This window comes from Rhincodon typus, chromosome 1 (genome assembly GCF_021869965.1).
Source record: "Rhincodon typus isolate 14 chromosome 1, sRhiTyp1.1, whole genome shotgun sequence".
NCBI lineage: Eukaryota > Metazoa > Chordata > Chondrichthyes > Orectolobiformes > Rhincodontidae > Rhincodon > Rhincodon typus.
This window is the reverse complement of record NC_063332.1, coordinates 36,841,182-36,857,845: the sequence shown is the minus strand read 5'-3', so window position 1 is coordinate 36,857,845 and position 16,664 is coordinate 36,841,182. Positions and strand designations below refer to the sequence as shown.

General features: G+C 41.6%; 1 protein-coding gene across 7 annotated transcripts in view; it reads right to left on the bottom strand.

Annotated features, from left to right (window-relative positions):
* znf532 (zinc finger protein 532) overlaps positions 1-16,664 on the bottom strand; it is a 183,503-nt gene that overhangs the window by 91,685 nt on the left and 75,154 nt on the right. For all 7 annotated transcript variants that reach the window (XM_048597257.1, XM_048597270.1, XM_048597275.1 and 4 more), the window contains one exon: positions 2,843-5,334. In XM_048597257.1, the coding sequence (XP_048453214.1) occupies positions 2,843-5,308 (2,466 nt within the window). In that variant the 5' untranslated portion in view covers positions 5,309-5,334. The remainder of the gene's footprint in view (positions 1-2,842; positions 5,335-16,664) is intronic.

Here is a 16,664-nt window from a genome sequence, read left to right as displayed (position 1 = left end):
ATAAAGGGGTCAATATGGGGAAAGGCTTCAGAAATCTGAAAGACAAAGGGACTTAGAGTCCTGGTTTAGGATTCTCTTAAGGTAACAAGCAGATTCAGTTGGCAGTTAGGAAGGGAAACATAATGATAGCATTAATTTTGAGAAGGCGAGAATGCAGAAGCAGAGATGTACTACTGAGGTTGTAGGAGGCTCTGGTCAGACTACAATTGGAGTACTGTGAGCAGTTTTGTGCTCTATGTCTAAGAAAGGATGTGTTAACATTAGAGGGGGACCAGAGAAGGTTTACAAGAATAATCCCGGGGATGAAGGGCTTGTCATATAAGGAACAGTTGAGGATTCTGTGTCCGTACCCGATGGAGATTTGAAGAAGTGGGTGAATCTGATTGAAAATTACAGAATGCTGAGAGGTCTGTAAAGAGTGGACGTGGAGATGTAGGAGAGACTAGGACCTGAGGGCATTGCTGAGATGGAGGAAGAATTTCTTCAGCCGGATCATGGTTAATCTGTGGAACTCATTACCGCAGAAGGCTGTGACAACCAAGTCATTGAGCATGTTTAAGACAGAGATAGATAGGTTCTGATTGGTAAAAGGATCAAGTGTTACAGGGAGAAGGCAAGAGAATAGGATTGAGAAGAATATGAATGGTGGAGCAGATTTGATAGCCTGAATGGCCTAATTATGCCCTTATATCTTATGGTCTTGTGGAATTGCAGTCAATTTGAACTTAGTAAGGTTTCAATCCACAAGGTGCAATGGCAAAAATCACAAGGTAATGTGATTTCAATGATGCTTGCTGAGGACTACATACCATTCAAGACCAAGTTTCTTATTACTATTCTATACCTCTTTCTTTTTGGTTCAGTACTGTTCTCCTCATGACTGTCCATGGGGTGCCTTGGTACATTCTTTCTTTTAAAGATACTAGGATTACACAATTGCAGGTTATTGAATAGTTGGAAGACCTGGAAACTGAGAACTCAGTTGGCTGCCTGTAAGATTTCTGAAGAAGGGTCTAGGCCCGAAACGTCAGCTTTCCTGCTCCTATGATGCTGCTTGGCCTGCTGTGTTCATCCAGTTCTACACCTTGTTATCTCAGATTCTCCAGCATATCTCTGCCTGTAGGATTTATTTACTTCAATAATACTATTAGTCATTCCTCTCAGGCCATTAAGTACTGATGCCAATAAACCAAAATATCTGCACTCAAAAGGAACAGAAATCAACAGAATGAAAAATCCACAGGTTTTCTCGTAATTCTTTTTAGTAGGTCTATTTATTTTAAATTATTCCCTTGAGCCAATAGAAATAAAAACCAGGAGAAAAGTAAACAGATTGCCAACTCACTATCTTCTATTTTACACTATTTCACAAAGTCAATAGCTACCCATCTGTTTTCATTACTGCACATATATCTCATACCTAAAGTCATAGAGATATACAGCACGGAAACAGAACCTTTGGTCCAACTTGTCCATGCCAACCAGATATCCTATATAAATCTAGTCCCATTTGCCAGCATTTGGCTCATATCCCATTAAACCCTTCCTATTCATCTCCGCATCCAGATGCCTCTTAAATGTTGTAATTGTACCAGCCTCCACCACTTCCTCTGGCAGCTCATTCATATATGCACCTGTTGCAGTTGGCAACAGATCTTAGTGTTCTGATTGAGGATTTATTCACTAATGGAGCAACAACTCTAAGAACATCCCTTTGCAAACCTCCAGGGTCATTGAATCCAAATCATACAAATGCATGAGGTAGTAAGAAACATGCAGAAGTAGAATTGTTGCTTAATTTTTGCTGGTATGAATCACTAAGCAATGCAGACAATAAACCCGAGTTTGAACCCACCTACAGAAGTGGAAACACAACAGAAAGAGTATTCTAGAATCTTCTGTCCAAAGTCTTTGTCACCTCAAAGTATTTTGTATCACTGTAAATGGGACATACTGTGCCACAACAAACATCAAGGATTAAATCCAACAAATATAATTACATTAAAATAGTGCTGAAACACATCATGCCAACCCCGAATACAAAACAATTTGGAGTCCTTGTGACTACATGAATTTCTATTTATAATTCTTTGCAGGATTTCATGATTCCTCACTAAGGTATTACTCCTCAGGTTTCTACTACTCTTATTATCTCCAGACTTGAAAAGAGCAATGTATTTTTGACCAGCCTCCCAAATTCCACATTCATAAACTCTGCTGTTCACTATCTGCATTCTGACTAGCACTAAGTTCATTTGTTTATTATCCATGCGCTTGCTGAAATACATTGACTTCTGGTCCACTGTCACCTTAACATGAAAATTCTCCTTTATTATTTGCAAATCCCTCCATGCCTTGCCCCAACCTACTGATGCAATCTCCTCTCGCCCCACACTGCTCCAGTAACACTCAGTTACTCCAACTCTGGTCACGTCTGCACTAAACTTCTTTCACTCTGCCACTGGCAGCCATATATTCATCTGTTTAAGCCACAAGCTCCAGAATTCTTTCCCTCAGTTTCTTCACCTCTCTCTCTCATCACGTTTAAAGATGTTCCTTAAAACCTTTCTCTTTAACCCAGATTTTCGGTTACTGTCCTGTCCTGCTTTGGTGTCAATTTTTTGTCTGCTTGTGCTCCTGTGAAGTAGCCTGGGACATTTCTAATACATTAAGAAGTATTACAAAAATGCGAGTTATTGTTGTCGCCCACTGTAGGCTGTTTTCAGTAAGAATGTTGTTCTTTGCCCAGAGATATTCATGTAACCAGACAGCCCATTACCACGAGGATAACAGAACATAGGGAGCTATGGAACATTTACCGACTCATTTGTCACAACTTTACCTGTCCGCCTGCTTCTGCAGCATGTTGGAAATGCGTGGCAAGCAAAATCTCATCCAGAAATGTCTCACTGCACTCCAAACACTTCATGCCATATCGGGAAAGCTTTGATGGATCCTCGTCCAGGGGCATTGCTGGGAGAATGGGAGCATTGGCAGGCGCAGAGATCACCGCACTGGGTATGCTTGCAACAGTTTTCGCCACGGCACCGGCAGTGCTGCCTGCAGACGTCAAGACCGGTGCAGAGATAGTAGTGGAAGATACACTGTTACTGGAACTGGGAATGATCATCTGGTCCGCAGGAATGGGTTTCATAATCAGATGAGAGCATTGCATAACCACACCCTTGTCCTTGTGCCCACGAGCATGAGAAAGAAGACTGCACTTGTTGAAAAAGACCAAGTTCTTTGCACAGTGGTTACACGTGACTTCAATCCGCACACTTCTCCGGTCATAATGCTGTGCCAAACTCTTCTCCAAAGCAAATGAGTCACCACATTCTAAGCATTTGTATCCACGAAGTGGTATACTAATATTAGCATTTGTTGGAGGATTGAGGTTAGGCGTGTAGATAGGGACTGGATTTACACTGCTCAGCACCTTATTAAATGTCTCAACCACAGCATTCTGGGAATAGGCCACCACATGAACTCGAGATACTTTTTTAGTTGGCTGGGTGGAAGCAGCAGTGATTAGAGCCTGTTTTATGGGCTGCTGCGTTTTGGAAAGCACCTGACGAAGTTCAGAAGTCGCTTGGGCAGTTTGAGGCAAAAGGTTAAGATTAGCGAGGTGGACAGTCTTTGGCACAAGTTTGGCATTTGCGAGGCTGGATGCCGGGACCACCACTGTTTGCTGCTGCATTGCATTAGCAGCTTTCAGGATGGCACTGCTGGCACTCTGAACTGAGGCAGCAGAAATGACGGTGGCTTTGACTGTAGTGTTATTCGCAAACTTCAGGTTGATCACCTGCGATCCTGCCGTCTTCACAGCAGACACTGGAAGGAAAGCAGTGGCAACAGGTTTAATTGTAACCTGTTTCTGAGCAACGTCAGGAGACATTACTGAATTAGAAGCTGTAACAAGAGCCGATTGCATTGGTGTCGTAGGAGGCGAGGATACAGCAGACTCAGTAGGTGGAGACGACAAAAGTGATGAGACAACCAAGGAGTTTGCCTGTTCTGGTCCTCTTCTACCAAGCTCTTGCTCAACATCTGGCATGATTCTGGTCACCGTTCTGGTAATTTCACCAGATGACGTTTTGATGGTTTTGATGCGGACCTTGGGGATTGCGGGTGGTGAGCTTGCAGGAGAGGAAGGGGACCCTTTCATGCTACATTCACTTGACACACTCCGGGGGCTATCGGGCTGTTTGATGGCAACTTTCTTCACCACTTCCATTGGGCTCTGAGGGCCCTCTGGAGACTTTTCAGTGACTCTAGGGCTTTCTCGAGATTCTTTTAAAACTGGAGAAGGCCCCCTTGAGACAGACTGAGGTTCCTTATTGATATCTGCTGCAGCCTTTTTAGCATTCAAAGCAGCAATTGCCGCAATGCACGAGGAAAGCTTGGAGGAGGACTTAGCCCTAAGGTTTGAAGGACAAGTAACATTCACTCCAGTTTTCTCACCACTTTTGCCATCGAGGATTCTGTTATCAAGCTGCTTCTCAGCAGAATTTTTAAAACTCTTTTCAGCATCCTCGTCAGACAATTTCTCGTCCACATTTCGGACTTTAAATGTCTCAAGAATCCCTGAATTAACACCGGGGCTTTCACACTCTCTGCTGCTTTTCAATATCTTACCCTTTTCTTCAGCTTCTGGGACGGGCGCGTCCTGCTTGACCATGGTCTCCACTCCCGGCTTCCTCGGCTTCTCACCTTCTCGCTCGGCAGTGGGACCCGGATGCGTGTTTGCTTGAAAAACCGACTGGCTCTCCTCTTTGACGTGCGGAGGATCATCAACTTCTATTTTATCATCATCCTCGAACTCTTCTGCACTGGAAATGGGGCTGAACTGGTTAAATGCAGAGTCTTTGATTCCTGCCCCAGGGCCATCGATGGTCTCGGCTCGTGACAAATCTAGTTTAGCTTCAGTGCCTGGGGAGCCTTCACACCTAGTTGACTTGCCGTCTGACTCCTTAGAATACCCATCCAAGTTAGTCACACTGAGGAAGCCATTGTGTAAGCCATTGCCTGAAGAATGATGGTTTTCTTTGTCTAGAGTCGAGGTTTCTGTTGTCGCAGCCACAGCCTCACACGAGTCAAGCGTTCGGATATTTTTCACAATCACACTCACTACGCCGTCGGGGGCCGAGGGGACCTGGGCATCCTCATCCACGGGGATGCTCTGTTTCAGGTGTCCTTCATTCTCATCGTGTACAGACTCAATTGCTGCTTTTGGGTCGACCTGCATGTCTGGGATGTCAAATGCAGCAAGCAGGTCATCGAAATCTGGGGTTTTCATATCCCCCATGATCGTCAGTTTATTGGTGTGCAAAGCTGCAAGAGAAAGAAAAACAAAACATATAAATTTACTCCTTTCCACATCAGTAATGTAGTTTACTTGCCGTTTACAGACTGACAATTTGATTGCTTTCCCAGATCACTTGCTTTAAATGGTGAAATGGCTTAGGTACATTAGGTACCGATAGAGAAAAATAAAATTTAGGAAACATGTTAGAACCGATGTTCGAAAAGATATCATTTTGACCAGACTGTGGACAACATAAATCATGAAAATGCAACTCCAAATGTAAATCTTTATTTTTCAGACTAATAATTGGACACAAGGAGACAATTTTGGTTCAAGGTTCAAACAAAGGTTGCTAATTGAAATGAAGAACATGATACAAAGCCTGTCATAAATTTAGTAACTTTTGAAGAATAAAATAAGAGAAAGAAGCAGCATGTTCATCTGTGACACCCTAATAAAGTCAGGATTCTCCAAAGCACTATACAGCCAAAGGAGCCATTTTTGGAGTGAAGTCACTGGTGAGTTGTTGGGAAATGCAGCTACCAATGTGAGCACAGTAAGATGATAATGAACAACCAGGTAATCTATTTCAGTGATGGTAGTTGAGAAATAAATCTTGACTAGAATACTAACTCAAGTTTTGAACAGGACCATGAGATCTGTTAGTTCAATCTGATAAAGTGGACAGCACCTTTGACTAACATCTTTCCTGAAAGGTAGCACCACTGAGAGACCATCACAAACTAACTGAAGAGTTAACATGCATTATATGCTCAAACTTCAGGTACAGAATGAAAGGATTTTGATTTTTTCTTAAAAATCAAACTTCATTAAAAAGGACAAATTTCAATGATTCAGAAATAACAGCGGTGTCAGCAGAACAAGAATTGTATATCAGAGAACAATGCCTTACAAAAAGAAATTATATGAAGTTACTAACTGGCCTTTTGCACGTACTTCTTTTCTATTTCCAATAGAAAAGAGACAATAGGTCCATGGGCAAATATCCTCAGCAACAGTCATTTAATTGACATTAAAGTAGAGTCATGCTTCTTGTCATAAAGATGTTTTTCTTTTATTGCCAAACAAATTATATGATGGACAAATGGTGCTGACACAAAGCATCACCTATCAGCATTGAATTGCATATAAATACAGGGTCCTGCTCAATCACATTGGATTAAACACAATACTCTAAAGACAGAACCTCAATAAAACAACAAATGTTTATCCCCTTTTTGACTGAAAAACATAACTGCACAAGTAGAGAAAATTCAATACAATTATCAGCATGTTACTATTTGATAGAGATAATATTAGCCACAATGCAGCAATACATTGCTAGAAATGTCAGGTGAACTCCATGATACATGCTAAAGACCAATTCCAATTAAACATTATTCATGCTTCCAGATTAACCATAAAATATCATAATAAGAAACTCACATTGACAATCGTCTCTCAACACCAAGACCAGGATGTGCCATAGATGCTTTCAAAAGTTCCATTCAAAACAAACATCTCCAATTGAAGTCAAGTTTAACACCCTCCACATGGCAAAAAATAATTTGTTCAGTTTTTGTTCTAATTTCCCTTTATTTTTGTCAGGCACTCTGTAGGTATTTCAAGTAAAGGTTCTGGTTTAGAGTGAGTATGGATTTTCCATGCAGGAGCAGATAAGTGTGACCTGTCAGCCAGGAATCCTGCTTAACTCAGTGAAATTGCAACAAATGTGCGACAACGAAGAGGCACTATTCTTTGGATGGAGGTGCCTCCATTACAAATGAATGTACACTAAACATGTATCAGTAAGGGAGTGATAAGTACTCGATGCAGATATTTTTTAAACAACTTGCTCAGATATTACTACACATCTCTAGAGCAGATGAGACCTGAACACTGGCCTTCCGGTCCAGAGGTAGGGACACTACCAGTATACTACAACAACATTCCAAGAACTCTGTGTTCAAATGCACATTAACAGCAGCAGATGGGGAACTATAACACTCTAATGAGCGATCGATTAAGAGACCAGTATTACAAAAGTGCAGATATCTCAGGGGCTCGAGGAGGTTACAGAGGTAGAGAGGGGAGAGACATTTGAGAAATTTCAAAATAAATGTGAGAATTTTAACATCAAGATTTACCTGACTAAATAGAAGCTAATATCAGTCAAGAAACAGTGGGACAATAGAGAAACGGTGGGGGACAATAGAGAAACAGGACTTGTTCACTGTTAAGACACAGAATGCAGCACTTTGGACCAATGGGATGACTGAGTTAGGCTAGTTGCTAACATGAAGAAAGCAGTGCTGCACGCTTGGTGAATGAAAAAGCAATTCCACCTCTTCACAATTTGGGACTCTATTTAATGAAGGAAGAAAATGCATCAAAGTATTGAAACTGTGGTCTCACCAATGTCCAATACAATGGCATTGACCTAAGATACATGTTGACAAAAAAGAAGCAAGTAAATAGATTTTTTATTAAACTCATCCCGGAGACAGGTAACTAAATTTGTTCCTCATTACAATTTCTAGGATGGCAAACTGGATAATCAGAAATATCAGAATCTACCACAGCGTGAGATTAAAAGCACTCCATCTGCACATATATTCCATCTGTAAAATCAAACTTCCTATTGTCACAGTTTTGTCAATTTTGCCAATTATAAATTTTCCATGTTAACAGAAACCATCCATGCAACTTTGTTTCTCTGTAATGATCCCCTTCTGTCAGTAGTGGCACTACAGGATTTGGTTGTTTTTCAATTTACAATAATGTAGCCAAACTCCATATAAACGCCATCTACAAGTTTGCTGACAACACCACCGTTGATTCAGAATACAGGAAGGGGATAGAGTGCTTGGTGTCATGGTGTAATGATAACAATCTCTCTCTCTCAAATGTCAGCAAAAACAAATAATTGATCATTGACTTCAGGGAGAAAGGAGGAGGACACACCCCGATTGACATCAACAGAGCAGAGGTGAACAGGTTCGAGAGCGTCAAGTTCCTAAGAGTGATGGTAATCAACAATCTGCCCTGGACTTCCCACATTGATGCAATAGTCAAGAAGGCAGAACAACACCTCTTCTTCCTCAGGAGACTTAGGAAATTCAGCATGTCCATAAGAGTCCTCACCAACTTTTACAGAGACACCACAGAAAGCATTCTATCCGGGTGCATAACGGCCTGGTATGGCAACTGCTCTGCCCAGGACCATAAGAAACTGCACGAAGTTGTGTGCACAGCCCAGACTATCACGGAAGCCAAACTCCCAGCCATGGACTCCATTTATAATTCTCGTTGCCACGGAAAGGCTGCCAACATTATCAAAGACCTCTCTCACCCCAGTAATACTCTCTTCCAACCTCCTCCTTCAGGCAGAAGATATAGAAGCTTGAACACACACACACCAGCAGGTTCAAGAACAGCTTCTTCCCTGCCCTTATTACACAGCGAAATAGACCTCTCTAACTTCAAATTTAATGTTGTTCTTGCTTTGGGCACTTCCTGTGTGCCTCACTCTGTCGAAGTGCACTATGATTTGTATGTCCTTGTTTGCTATGATCTGCCTGTACTGCTCGAAAAACAAAAAACTTTTCATTGTACTTAGGTACAAGTGACGACAATAAATCAATCAAATCAATTTGACTTGATTAAGCAAGTGAGGAATTACACGATACTTTATTTGATTATATTTGGTTTTAAAACAGTTTCTCTAAGGAAGGAAGCCCATGGATCAGCTTATAAGTAAAATCATTGGTTTGTGGCTTATTGCTGTTTTATGGTTCAAACTAATGCAACTTTAGGCTAACAATGTGAGAATGCTTTGAGGTAAAACATTTTTAATCAGACACAGCTATGCTTTAATATAGAGATAGTAGGAACTGCAGATGCTAGAGAATCCGAGACAATAAGGTGCAGGGCTGGATGAACACAGCAGGCCAAGCAGCATCATAGGAGCAGAGAGGCTGACGTTTCGGGCCTAGACCCTTCATCAGAAAAGGGGGAGGGGAAGGGGGTTCTGAAATAAATAGGGAAAGAGTGGGAGGCGGATAGAAGATGGATAGAGGAGAGGATAGGTGGAGAGGAAACAAACAGGTCGAAGAGGCGGGGATGGGGCCAGTAAAGGTGAGTGTAGGTGGGGAGTTAGGAAGGGGATAGGTCAGTCCAGGGAGGACGGACAGGTCAAGGGGGCGGGATGAGGTTAGTCGGTAGGAGATGGAGGTGCGGCTTGAGGTGGGAGGAGGGGATAGGTGAGAGGAAGAACAGGTTAGGGAGGCAGGGACGAGCTGGACTGGTTTTGGGATGCGGTAGGGGGAGGGGAGATTGCTACACCTGCCCCCATACCTCCTCCCTCATCCCCATCCCAGGCCCCAAGAAGACTTTCCACATCAAGCAGATGTTCACCTGCACATCTGCCAATGTGGTATACTGCATCCGCTGTACCCGGTGTGGCTTCCTCTACATCGGGGAAACCAAGCGGAGGCTCGGAGACCGCTTTGCAGAACACCTACGCTCGGTTCGCAATAAACAACTGCACCTCCCAGTCGCGAACCATTTCAACTGCCCCTCCCATTCCTCAGACGACATGTCCATCCTGGGCCTCCTGCAGTGCCACAACGATGCCACCCAAAGGTTGCAGGAACAGCAACTCATATTCCGCTTGGGAACCCTGCAGCCCAATGGTATCAATGTGGATTTCACAAGTTTCAAAATCTCCCCTCCCCCTACCGCATCCCAAAACCAGTCCAGCTCGTCCCTGCCTCCCTAACCTGTTCTTCCTCCCACCTATCCCCTCCTCCCACCTCAAGCCACACCTCCATCTCCTACCGACTAACCTCATCCCGCCCCCTTGACCTGTCCGTCCTCCCTGGACTGACCTATCCCCTTCCTAACTCCCCACCTACACTCACTTTTACTGGCCCCATCCCCGCCCCTTCGACCTGTTTGTTTCCTCTCCACCTATCCTCTCCTCTATCCATCTTCTATCCGCCTCCCACTCTCTCCCTATTTATTTCAGAACCCCCTTCCCCTCCCCCTTTTCTGATGAAGGGTCTAGGCCCGAAACGTCAACCTCTCTGCTCCTATGATGCTGCTTGGCCTGCTGTGTTCATCCAGCCCTGCACCTTGTTGTCTCTATGCTTTAATATAGTTTAGTTTTGTAATTTAAAGTATGCAACAAATCTATGGGCATATGTATGTGTTGCAAGTTCGCATATATGTTGAAATTAAGATCTGTTTTGAGTTGTATAATCTTGCAGTTTTTTGATCTATTTAAATATGAACTGGGATATTTAACGTGAGATTAAATCATTTGGGGGTGACATTACATACTGTAAGCAGACACATAAATTGATCAATCGTGCTACCTTTCCTTGGAAAGATATATGGAGTTGGTAAATTAAGATGTGCAAGTGTTACGAAAGGGATGATTTTATAAAGCAATTGTCATGTCAAAGAATGTATCAGGAGGCAGTAGGAAGTGATGCCACTAAGATCATCTCTTCATTTAAAGAAACTACTTAGCTACTCCGATACTGGCCCCAAACTATTTATGGCACTAATAAGCCAATTAGAGACCATGATATATGTGATCATGCAATGGGATGGTGGCTAGTAAGGGTTAATAAGATCTGGTTCTTAGTGATTCAGTAAATGAGAATTGAGATTGAAGACAGAAGGAGAACTTCAGTAAACAGACCAGAACAAAGATCTGTGTGCAGTCAACCAGTGATATGAACTGGTATCCCAAAGTGGATTGAATTTAAAAAAAAACACTGCTTTTATTATGGTGGGTTTTTTTTTTGTATTTGTTATGCCAGACTTAATAAATTCTGTAAACATACTTGTGTGTGGAATGGGTCTTGTAATTAATCAAGACTAGTAAAAGTCTGGAATGGCTCCCTCATATTCAATCTGCAATTTTAATTGACATAGGCCTTAAAGTTCAGGTATACCCCAGAATCTTACAGCATCATAGTACTCTGCATTTACCAGAACCTCAGCATGTGCTGCAGAGAAATTCCTACCTCGAAACAACTTGGCTTTGCTGCTTTCTAAATGCTCATGTTTTAATGAGGTGATATTTTTACGTAATTTGATTGATTTAAAATTACAGACATCTGGATTTAAAAGTATGACTGAATTACAGCTGCACACCCTGATCTATGTATTCCCTCATGCTACTCCACTTGAGTCCACGTTTGTCTGGACTGCTCATTTACAATGTTACACATTGAGTTATTTAACTGCAACGATGTACAGGAATATAGTGAGAAATGTAACCAATTGTAATTGTACAACACATTCTAGTACAAACAGACAAATTATATAAATGACAGTTGCATTTACATATGCTTGGATATCTGCTGAACAGATAGCAGTAAAATTCCTGGATCAGCTTGCCTACTTCAGGACAAAGTGGATCCAGAGGCATAACATTCATGTACAGGGGTGGGTACTGGCTGAAATAAGCAAGATGACTTGGGAAAGAGTTCAGAGGCAGCCAACTGGCTGTCAGATGCTTTGTTACTATAGGATTTCATCCCAATGATAGTAGGGGCCTCTGGATTTCACTCGACATGCCACTCCATGTCCCCACCCATATGCTTGACCTGTTATGCACCCCATGACAAGCTCCACACCATCACCCTCCACAAGGTTCCTCATGCCAAGTTATGGCACTTCTAATGATATTCACCCACTACGATAAAATCGTTATAGTCCCACAGCATTCTCATTCATGACAGATGACTGGTTTATCTTGAGGGTCACCACACTTCCTCAAGCAAGGTTGAGAAGGACAGCCCTATATGGTAACTTCAGCTGGTGTGAAAATTGAAACTGCACCATTAGCATCACTCTGCATCGCAAACCAGCCATCCAGCCAACTGAGCTAACGGACCCGCTGCACATCATACTGAAGCAATAAGCAATAAATGCTATCACATCAATAGGGGGAATTCCTTGTTCATGGCCATTTAGTGCCTGATCAAGCAATTCAGCATCAGAAAGGTTGTAAGTCAGTTCCCCTCCCCATTATTCATTCTACTGATACTCATTGTTGTATGGGGATTGCTTCTGCATGCCCAAGTTAAAACCAGCAGTGGACACTGCTCCTGTTGGGGCTGCTGTGACTCTAATTGTTTCAGAGTGCTTGGGGCTGGACTTCCACTCGTTAAGAGCCTTCATCAAGTGGCAGGCATGACATTATCCAGCTAAGTGCCTGGTTACCCGAGTACTACATTGGGCCTCCAGAAGAAAAGTAATCCCACCATGTTTCCAACTGTTAGCTGACACTATGGTACACACAGGACCTTTTGTAAAACAATGCTTATTGAAGGATAAATACAATTAGATAAAATTATAAATAAACCTACACACACACAGAGTCAAATTTTGCATTTTTTTGTCCATCACACTCCTGTATTTGAGGGATCATAGTTTGGTAACATGAATTTTGCTTGGAGCACAGCAGGTGCATGGTTACAAAGCAAAAGCAAATGTCAGCCATTAGCTCCTTCAGCTATTTTCAACATTCAATTAAATCATGGTTAATCTGCAGCTCGAATCCAGATCTGACCCAACAAAAGATCTTAAAAATTTCAACTGACCCAAGAACTGTTGTCTTTTTTAAGGGACTACACTTTAGGAAATATGTTAAGGGCCTGGACAGGTTACTGAAGAGATTTACTAGAATGGCAAGGGAATGAGGAACTTCAGTTGAGGGGGTGATTACCGAGAGGTAATATTGCTAGAACAATAATTCAGAGATCCAGGTAACGTTCTGGGGATGACGGTTCTTGTTTTCTATTTGGTGTGTTTTAATGCAGATCTTGTACTGTATGACTGGTTGCGAAGGTTCAGTTTCAGCTTTCTTGAAGATCCTTGTGGCGCATTTGAACAATGTTTCACATTACAGTTGATGTGCACGTTGCATCAAAATGTGCATGCATCCTTAACTTTGACTTTCCAAGATGAAAAGGCTACCCCACAGCTGTCCCCATGTACTTCCTTGTATCACTGTGTGGAGATTGTCTCGGTGTAATAATAATAATAATCTTTTAAGTGTTCAAGTATCTTCAATTTATCCAGCTCTAAAATGTAACAAATTTCTTAGTGGAGATATCACTTTTGCTTCTTTTTTTAAAAAAAAACACATATTCTGCGTAGCTCAAGTCATTTTAAAAGAGCTGTATGCTATCATTCAAATCTTTAATTGGTGATTTGACATTCTGCTCAAACATACCATTAAAACACAATATTTAATCACAAGTTTTAAAACTGTTTATTTAATATTCAGGGATTTCAAGTCAATAACATTGCTAATTTTGATTCAACACTAAGTTGTTTGAATATTCTGCTATGCAATTGGCACAGGGACACCTTTCGACCAAAAGGTCATTAACAACTGCTTTTACAACTCAATGTGAATCCTACTGATCAAAATTAAGATAATCATTCCTGCAAAGACTAGCAAATAAACACTAATTATATCATTTTTGAGTTTGTACACTGTAAGATCAAGTGCATAAAAGCACTTCAGAGTGTTACATTTGATCCTTGTTCAAGTTGGAAGAACAGTCAACTTCTCTAAGCTATCAAATAAATGAAGCCCCCATTCCTGGTACAATTCTAGTAAAACTTCTCTGAAAACCTGAAGGCACTTCTTTCTGTTTAAAGGACGGTGCTCAGAATTGAACACAGTATTCCAGCTGAGGCCTAACCAGCAATTTCAAAATGTTATCAGAAGTTCCTTATGCTTTAGAGGTCGGATCTTTCTTGATCGGGCCAGAGTGCCACGACTCTGCGTAGCTGGAAGCCCAGCCTTTTCCACCTCCCCAATAGTTCCAAAAGGTTAGGAACAGCCTTCAAAACTGCCCCACAATTAAACACATTGAGGATCGTTTTAAAACCCTGTCTCCCACACCTTTTTGAACTTCCCAGAAGAGTGTTGCAGTCTAGCAGATATCTGCATCTGATGAGCTGCATTAAGTGAAGACCATGTCTGATAAAGACCAAGGTGGTGGGATGAGCTGAAAAGGTAAACTAAATGTTTTTCAAAGTTTTAAAGGCTTATACCTTTGAAGCAGCCCATCACAGAACAAGAAGAGGAGTCAATACAAAGAGCTTTTACTAGATCAAGGGATGGAGGAACAGGGTGGTGGGGGGGGTGAGGGATGGTATGGTCAATGTGACATATTCATATGAGTCCGTAGATGTTGTCTTAACAGGTTGAGAACATAAAAGGAGGAATTCAAAAATCAAACAAAGCTATATCCATGTATTACTGTTAGAAATATTGTTTTAAAACAAAGTTTCAACCTGTTACAATCCATTACTCAATACCATCCATTACAGAGACTCAATCCCAGAGAAATATCACTCATATCAGCTTTTTAAATCTTTATTTAATTGATACATTTTAGCTTCTTTCATTGGCATTGTTAAGACTGTTGTTTTAACAATTCCTTTCAGAGTTCATTAGCATCAACATTGCACAATTCTGATAGCCTAAACTTTCTCAGTTATGATAAATTGAAGATTTTTATCCAAACCCTCAAGTCAGCAGTTTCCTACCTTAAAGATTATTAGTAAACCAGATAGGGTTTTTCTGACAACTGACAATTATTTCATGGTCATCATTAGACTCTTAATTCCAATTTTTTTTAAAAGTTGAATTCAAATTCCTCAATCTGTCGTGACAGGATTCAGATTATGATCACCAGAACATTATCTGGGTCTCTGGATTAACAGCCTAGCGATAATACCACTAGGCCATCACCTTCCTTGTTTGCATGTTCCCCAGGTGGGAATGGGGGTCTTTCAACCAAATCCGGAGACGAAGCATCAGGAAGGGTAGGTGAATGTGCTTAGTGTGACACTCCCTGCCCATGTAGCTGTCTCTTCCCCAGCAACACCTCCCCCCACCGCCCACAACACTCAAAATCCCTTGCTCTCTATTATTCATCTGTATGTTTGGATTCAGCTCTGAACCTAGGCCTCGGGTGGGTGTTGTGCCAGCAGCCGTTCAATAGAGTGGCCACCATTCGGTAACTCTTGGAAGATAGTTCTTCTACTCAAGGCCTTTCGTCTGAGGGGAAGTCCGGCCACCCTCTGTCAAGTACCTGAGTGGCACAAGATGTGTCAGGCACTAGCAAGGAGAGGCAAGGCCATGATTCTACTGTCTCCCTTGTAGGAAGTCGAGACTTCTACTTATTGCACAAGACTCCGCCCTAGTTCTTTCTTGTAATCTTATGAGACTGAACTGTTATGAATTTTTAAAATAAAAGATTTGACAATTGAGCAGTACACCAGAGATATTTAGGCATGCATTAAAACTTCCCCCTTATCATGGGAAAGAAGACAGAAACTTCAGTGGGAAAATTAATGTTAGAACATTTCCATTTAATGTAGTGGAACATCTTTGCCAAAGTTGATACAAATATTGTACAATAGGAGTGTAGCTCATAAAGAAATAAAGCAATTTCTCTATTTTTTTTAAACCATAAAGTTGACACTTTAAAGGACATCTTCTTCATACGCACTTACAGTGATGCGGGGATCGGAATTGGCACAGATATTTGCGTGATGATTCAGTTCCCACTTGTTGAATCATCACGTCCAGTACAATCACGTCATGCTACAAATTTTCAGTCAATACTTTTAAAAACTAGACATTTATTTGTTAAAGTGGCTGTTGCAAATCTTGCTATTTTTGGCATTTGGACTACAGAAAGTATCAGGTTTCTGGTAAATATTGCTACAGGTTAGTCTAGAAATGACTGTAGCTTGGGTTAGGTATGTCTATAGGTGGGGGTAGCTCACAGCTATCCATGGAATTCACATACCTCATTGTTGAGGGTGGACAAACACCTGAAGACTATGGAGTTTCCAGATTACCTGTTGCCATGTTTGCAATGCAAAACAAAGGGAAGATCCAAACACAGATTGCAGCAGATGGAAGTAAACTGCCGCAATCAAATTCACATTGTATCACGATGGCCTCTTCCAGCCAAGGCAGAATGGGTAGTCTTCAGAAGTGTTAACCAAAAACACAAGATATGGAACCAATATGAACACAAGAACTTATTTGGGAAAGAGCTGAAACTTGTGAAAAGCCACATGGTTGGAAAGCCACATTTTTAAAAATCTGTTTAAAAGACCATCCAGGAGCTGTTTTCAGGCAAATCTATTAGAACCAAAAGTCATCAGCAAAGGTAAGGATCAGACTTTGTAACTAGCTGCAAGTCATCATGCAGTTAGCGCACATAACATGTTCCAGTTTCAGTGTTCACCTGCGAACCAGCCCCTGGGATATTCAACTACAAGAAACTGCACAACCTAC